The 7,577-nt window shown below is 36.5% G+C and overlaps 2 protein-coding genes across 2 annotated transcripts in view; both read right to left on the reverse strand.

Moving 5' to 3' along the window:
* Nucleotides 1-3,005, reverse strand: part of LOC110018495 (chloroplastic group IIA intron splicing facilitator CRS1, chloroplastic) — a 9,032-nt gene extending 6,027 nt beyond the window's left edge. Inside the window, exons 1-2 of the mRNA XM_020715831.1 lie at nt 2,267-3,005; nt 574-964 (exon numbers count right to left, since the gene is read on the reverse strand). Coding sequence (XP_020571490.1) covers nt 574-964; nt 2,267-2,911 — 1,036 coding nt within the window. The 5' untranslated portion in view covers nt 2,912-3,005. The remainder of the gene's footprint in view (nt 1-573; nt 965-2,266) is intronic.
* Nucleotides 3,006-5,811: 2,806 nt separating this feature from the next.
* LOC110018457 (protein SAR DEFICIENT 1-like) overlaps nt 5,812-7,577 on the reverse strand; it is a 3,864-nt gene continuing 2,098 nt past the window's right edge. Inside the window, exons 6-8 of the mRNA XM_020715776.1 lie at nt 6,654-6,842; nt 6,151-6,226; nt 5,812-6,052 (exon numbers count right to left, since the gene is read on the reverse strand). Coding sequence (XP_020571435.1) covers nt 6,012-6,052; nt 6,151-6,226; nt 6,654-6,842 — 306 coding nt within the window. The 3' untranslated portion in view covers nt 5,812-6,011. The remainder of the gene's footprint in view (nt 6,053-6,150; nt 6,227-6,653; nt 6,843-7,577) is intronic.

Here is a 7,577-nt window from a genome sequence, read left to right on the forward strand (position 1 = left end):
AACTTCTCCATCAAACCTATCAATAAATGTATAGCTTCCATAGTAGACCTGTCCGACATAAATCCAAATTGATTATGAGAAATCTTTGTCATGCGTCTTAACCTATGTTCAATTACCCTCTCTCATAACTTTAAAGTATGACATATCAACTTAATTCCTCTATAATTTGCACACTCTTGTGCATCTCCTTTATTCTTAAAAATGGGGACCAAAATACCCTTCCCCCACTCGGACATCTTTTTAATCCATCCTACCGCTGAATTTAGGAAATTAAATTGTAAATTGTAAATCCATTAAATCCATCATGCTGCTGAATTTAGTAAATCTGGATTTTAGTCAAATAAAATTTGTGTCCAATTTGGGGCCATAAATCTGAAAAATTCATAAATCCATCGAACTCCTATATTTTGGCGTTTGGTTGAATTTGATAATACCCCCTAAATATTAGATATGTAAATACATAAGAATTATGTGGTATATATGTATGACAAATACATAAGAATTATTTGGTATGTATGTAAAAGCCTCAAGATTAAACTTACATCTTAAAAAAACACATATTTGCAAACTTACTGAGAGCAAAGTGCGTTGGCAATGGGCGAGCGAGTTTCCTCAGGTACGTCAAGTCATCATCAGACAATCTTTTCCATTCATAAGGAGGGCACAAGCGGAATGGAGTCTTAAATCCACGAACGATTTCTGGAAGCAAGTCGGCATCAACGGGCAACGGCTTTGGCCGCCACCAATCGATAAATCGAGGACCGAGTCCATCCAACAATCTATTCGACTCCCTCTCGTAAAGGGACGCATCGATCGACCCATTGGAGCTATCAAACTTTGATGAAGATAGCTCCACATAAGGATTGAGAGTTGGTAATGCTTTTGTGCACCTCTGATAGTCTTCTCCTTTATAGAGGACAATAACATCCTTCTTTCTCCACACAACTAAACCTCCTGTTTTAGCCTGTTTAGAAATACATTTAAGAGCTTATAGAAAACATTATAAAATAAGAGAAGCATTTTTTAGAAGGGGGCATTTACATACATAGCACACAATTCATATGTATTTAGATATCTCACACTTAAAACTTTCATATTTACACACATAGCACTAAAATCTTTAACATCATATCAAAAATAGCATTATTATTACGTTTATAACGTGAAATATACTTTTTCATGCATAGATTTAAAGCACCAAAGTGTTGTGTCCGTAAATATTTGATACCAATGTTAACCAGCAATAATGGGAAAAGCAAACATTATCACTGAAATCAAATAAGCAATTACGATAAAACAAAAAGGAAATATACAATTATAACAAACACCACACACAATACGCGACTAGGATGTATCTAAGGTGGTGGTTATAGCAGGGTGGCTGTAACGGGGAGGCGCAGATGAGAATGCTAGTTCAGGCAGGAAACAACAAGAGAGATTGGGAGGAGCGAGTGGGGCATTAGGAACATGAGCGAATATTACGTGTGGAATCCACACATGCAAATTAGTGGTATTTGATAGTATTATGGTGGTATACAACCAAATACCACTAAATCCGCGTCTATCTTGTCTACATGTAATATGTTTCTGAGGAACAGATAGGAACATCAACTCCTTGCTTTTCTGGATGGCAGTATAACTTTTTAGTCATACACCTATGCATTAAAAGGCGCATTGAACTTTCGTCGGTAGACCATAATATTTTTGATGTGATGTTAATAATTTGAGAGGTTTGCTTTCGTCGGTAGACTGTAAATATATATATAGGTGTTAGTTATGTAAATAAATAGGAATTGTATGCTATGCATGTAAATACCCCCCCTCTCACCACCCCCCAAAAAATAAAAATTTACATATGTGCCACACAATTCTTATGGATTTACATATCTAGCACTTAAAATTTAATATTCACATTGAAAACACCCTCGTGTTACAAAACCATGTATAAAAAAGTGCATTTGACAAAAAAGTTAGCATAGTATTTTTTTTTCTGTTTTTTAACGATTTGACTGTTATGAATGTCAATATTAGAGTTTAGGGGTTAGATATCTAAATACATAAGAATTGCTGTTTTTTAAAGATTTGACTGTTATGAATGTAAATATTAGAGTTTAGGTGTTAGATATCTAAATACATAAGAATTAGATCACAAGTATGTAAAACCCCCATATAATAAATTTGATCTTGGTGCAAAAAATCTCATTATGCATATTTCTAAGAAAATTTCAGCAAAAAAGAAACAAAAATGATTTTTCTTTCTACATACCTCAACAATTTCGTGGGCCCGGACCATATTCTGGCGCAGGGGATCGACAATCTTCACCATGGCGAGCTCCTTCTTCCTCCACGCCCTCCGTATCCCCTTAACCACCTCCGGCGTCACCCCAGCCTTCTTTCCTCTGACCCATTTCCTCATCTTCATCGCCTCCCCCCTCAGCCTCTCCAGCTCCACCGCCGGCAGAACCATCTCGGCCGCCGGCTGAATCCGCTTCTTCCTCAGCCTCCGAATCGCCAGCCTCTCCTCATTCCCCGTCGCCCACGGATACTTTCTGCTCCGATCATCGCCTGCTTCGGATGCAGAAATCGCATCCAGAACGTTCAGCGGAAGCGTGAAATCGGCCGACGCCTCTTGCCCTAGATCGTCCGGCTCGGGTAACGGAGGAAGGGTTTTCCGGAGGAGGGAGACGCTCTTGAGGATCTTCCGCATAGCTTCCCGGCTCCGGCCGCCGCGGATGCCGGAGGTGAGGAAGTGGTGAGAGGCGTTTCCTTCGTCTGCAGAGGGGTTCTTCTTTCTAGGTTTCGAGAGGTCGAGGATTTGGTCGGCGGGGAGGATGAGAGGGGATGTCATCCACGGTGCGGTGGGCATCCGTACGCCGGCGGCGGCGGAAGAGAAGATAGCGGGGAGAGGCATCGCCGCATTGGCGGAAGAGAGCAACGGAGCTTTCCAGTCACTGGATATTGTACTTTAATATTCCATCATTTTTAAAATAGCAATAATTGGAAACTGAAAAAGCTTTTGCCTTCCTAAAAGTAATGTTTAGTTTCACTTTCAATTTTGTGATTTTGCAATTAAAAAGGTTATTTAGGCAGTTGTTTGGGGTGTAATCGAGCAAACCTAACTCGTGACTGAGCTCGAGCTTGACTCAGAAATGACTCGTCGGATGAGCTCGGTGAGCTAATATGCCACTTGAGCCAACTCCAGATTGTTAACTTGCAAGCGGGTTCATTTACAAAATAATAATATAAGTGCACATAAAATACAATGAAATTCAGGAGTTCATGCAGTATTATAAAAATTTCAAATTATTAAGTGGTTCCTTATTATATATCTCACAATTGATAGGAATATGGAAAATAATTCACAACTTTACTATGGTCTAGGATCAATTAGAAACTAAACCACACCACTGAATAACATGATTGCACAAATTCGACATAAATTGGAACAAAATCTAAATATAAGCACAATCAAAACAAATAAGAAATGAACGGAATTTTACATGGAAATACACGAAAATAGGAGAGAACTACGAAGTCACACCACAAAAAAAAAAAAAAAATTCACTAAGAAATCAAAGAGTTTTACATATAAGTCACACACCATTTTTCTCTCTACACACAAGAAATTTTACATGACTCGCTCCACAACATTCCTTTTGCTGATCAACGCAAGAATCACGTCGAATTATCAAAATCCACCTTTTCAACTTTTCTCAACTTCAATAGGAGGAACACAAAGGAAGAATTCACGCAGAAGCACTTACGTCGCTTGAAATCAAGATTTAAATTGAAATCCTATATTAACTGCTCTCAGACTCAGGCGCCTGAGCGTCATGCACTCTAGAAGCAGGCATCCCAGCGCCTGTAGTGGGACATTCGGCACCAGACATTGGGCGCCAAAGAGCCCATAAAAGGGCGCAGAAGTGCCCCTAGCTCTGTGATCAGCGCCCAATGGGTGCTTCAGCTCCCATAGCCTGACGCCTTGGTATCGGGCGCTCTGTCTGAGAGGAAGTCAGCGCCATTGCGAGTGTTGGTGCGCCTGAATACCTATTTCTCGTGGGTGTTCCAATCAGGCTCCACAACATAACAACAAGTATTCGTTTTTTATAATTTTATCACAACACTTGTTTGAATCAAAATGGTCATGTCTTTTATAATAAATAAGATGGCTTGTGAATTGATTCAAACCAATAGAATTAACTTCTGGCTCGACCTCAAACTAGATTGATTAATCAAGCTCAAATTGAAGTTAGGTTTGACTTGAGCTTTGTTGTGTGATGGACGGTTTGCGACAATAGTGATAATTTAACATCACAATATTGCATGCAGATCCAACACACACAGAGATAAAAAAGAAGTAGCAGGAGGATATATCAGAATTTTTACGTGAAAAAATCCTAAACGGGAAAGAATCACATGTTCTGGTCCAATCAAAGTAATTCATTATAGGTTTACAAGCACATGAGTGTGCCTTTATCTCATAATAGAGAGAAATGCATTACAATCTTACACCCAAAATTACAGTTATCTTTATACAACAATTAAAATATAATTGTTTGACACAACAATTGTATTTTGACTATAATGATTGCAAGTAGTGGTCGTTGTCAACCACTTCGTAGACTGTGGTCGACGACCATCGATGGATAGTGGTTGATAGTTGTTGGTGGCTACGGAGGCTGACAGTTACTCGTGGGGGGGTCGTCTCTCTAAAACAGACTATGACATTCCACTTCTTCTTTTCTTCTTCTCCTTCTCTCCAAAGTTTCAAGGATTTGACGAGTAACTTCCCTAACCACATAATCAGTTAGTCCATGGTGATCCCCTTTGATCGTAGGTAGTTATTTAAGGATTTGAGTGTTTAAATGACATCTAAATTTAGTGATATTGAGCTCGTTGGATTCCTCTCATCGAGTCGTTCATTTTGCCTATAAATATGTCAAATTTAAAGACTATTTGACCATTCAATTGATGATTCAAAACCTCCGATTGTGCTTCAACGGCTTGGTCCGGGCTTTATTAGACCCAAATTGAATCAACTTTGATATCATTGGGTTCATCCTCTCGAGGCGATTAGTTTGAACATAAACTTTGTTAAAATCAGAGCCCAAATGATCATGAATTTGAATTTGAAATATTCTTTATAAAAAATGTATCGAGATTCGTTATTGAAAGATATTTATTGATGAAACATCAAGCTTTTTTCAACTTGTTTATACCCCTAATCTCTACTGTTTAATTAAATATAAATTTTATTGCTTATATTTCAAGACAAACTTAAATATTACATCTTTTAATCCAAGCCTCATCTCTAACATTATTTGACATTTCAAGTAGATGTAAACATTGCTGTCAAATGAAACATCATGAGCTGCTAATGCTGCAGTATGTTGTTACCCAATAAAAAATCATGCATAAGAAGCTTTTCAAGCCCCAACCTACACTGAAAATCTTTTATCAGTACATCACCAAACAATCTGCATTTTACACATCCAACCTTAGCCAAACAAAAGACACTAAAAGAGAGAAAAACATAACCAAATATCAATTACAGATAACTGTCCAGCTAATCCCTTTATTCATGTGCTTCTTTTTAAACAAACAACTACATGACATGTTACAAAAAAAAAATAAAGGGCATTTACATACATAACAGCCAATTCCTATGTATTTACATATCTAACCCATAACTTAAATTTTTTACATTTTTATCACATCAAAAATATCATTTTTTAAACTTTAAATAAAAATAAATACACCTTTATCATATATGTAAAAGTTGAAGTTCAGATATGTAAACACATAGGAGTTGTGTGGTACATATGTAAATCTTCAAAAAATAAATTAATTGCAAATAACTTGATACAAAAGAATAAACTTAACCACCTCTTGTTTGCTCATCAGGGCGACCACCTACACATCTTCTTCAATCTACCTCCTCTCTTGTTACAAGACACTGTTCTGCATCTCCAGTGACCAATTTTCTACTCCCATTAGCTCAATCTTCTGTATTAGTCCCACCTCAGAAAATATTCATTCTGATGAGTTTCAGCTGTTGATAATGGAATATGTAAAAATCACTGAATATATTTATTTAAAATAAAACTAAAAAAATTAATTATGGAATTAAAAAAAAAATGAGTTAACAACCTTGTGATGGAAAACTAATCACTTCCAACCTATCCCAGCAGTTGTAAGCCTCCAATACTGAGTCCTGCACTTTGGCCTGTAAAAACATATTTGCATTGGCAATGATTTTTAATTGCAACAAATCTTATAATAATCTTGGCCATCTACACACATACAACCAAATTCCTTCATGTTTACACCTAAATTTTGCCTTCTTTACAGTTATACCGCCAAATTCATGCATGGGTAAGACTGACTAATGCAGAGGAATTGAGTGATATGTATGTAAATCTTCCATCTCTTAAAGATATATTAAAAAATTGGGAAATTTGCATACGTAGCACACGATTCTTACGCATTCTTGTATCTCACACGGTCACACCTAAACTTTCATATTTAATAGACATCTCTTTGATCTTTTAAAATGTGATAATGGTGCTATGTTTGTTGTGATATTACGGATTTGACTGCTATGCGTGCAAATATGAATGTTTAGGCGTGGGATATGTAAATAAACAGCATACCCTCATTGAAATGCTGAGGCCTTGGAATGTCTGTAAGGCACCATCAACCGAAATGTTCAAAACTTCACAAATAGGATTCAAAACAATGGAGAAATGAGGGGCATGGTGTATGTAGAGCTTATCACCCAATGGGCAGGTTCTAGCATGATTGACGGTGGCCTTCCACTTTCCATCAGTCATTCTCAATATCTGCAATTTGTAGAATTTGATTGAACAAATATGCTAATATCTCTACTTTGATGTTGTTGATCGAATATCAATGTTACACGACAAAACACGAAGCGAGAAGTAGATAGATTTACGTGTAAAATACAAAACAGACAAAATTATGAGCAGATTAAGAGAATTCACTATACTAAAACAATAATCTCATTGGAGAGAAGAGGGTTATATAAGATAACATTGAAATCTTAATTTTGTATATTTAAACATGCATGTAGAAAAAAAAATTGAGTGTCGTATAAAACTAGTGCCCTGACTGTTTGAAGTAGATCATTTTAGTTTCAGAGTTTACAAATGTTTTAGATTAATAGTTCGAGACTCTTCTAATAGAAACTGAAATAGTCCTCCTTTAGAATTGTTTCAACCCATATTAAAAGCGTCAGAGGATTAAATTAACAGTCTTACATGCCCGGAGGCTAAAATGACCTATTGCAAAAATATTAAAATTCGAGTAGAGAAGCAAAATATTTCCGAATATTTACATGAAGTCATTTCAGTCATAGAGTTTATAAAAATATCAAAATAGTTTTATATTATTTTAAAATTAAACTCTAATAATCCTCCAGAGGACTATTTCAACCCCAAATTAAAAATTATGGGGACTATTTTTGTACTTCTAAAAACCCCGCTAGAGACGGCCCAAATCATTCACTACCACCACAAATCCATATATATATATATATATATACTCTGCCCCGATCC

Source organism: Phalaenopsis equestris, unplaced genomic scaffold (genome assembly GCF_001263595.1).
Source record: "Phalaenopsis equestris unplaced genomic scaffold, ASM126359v1 Scaffold000022, whole genome shotgun sequence".
Lineage (NCBI taxonomy): Eukaryota > Viridiplantae > Streptophyta > Magnoliopsida > Asparagales > Orchidaceae > Phalaenopsis > Phalaenopsis equestris.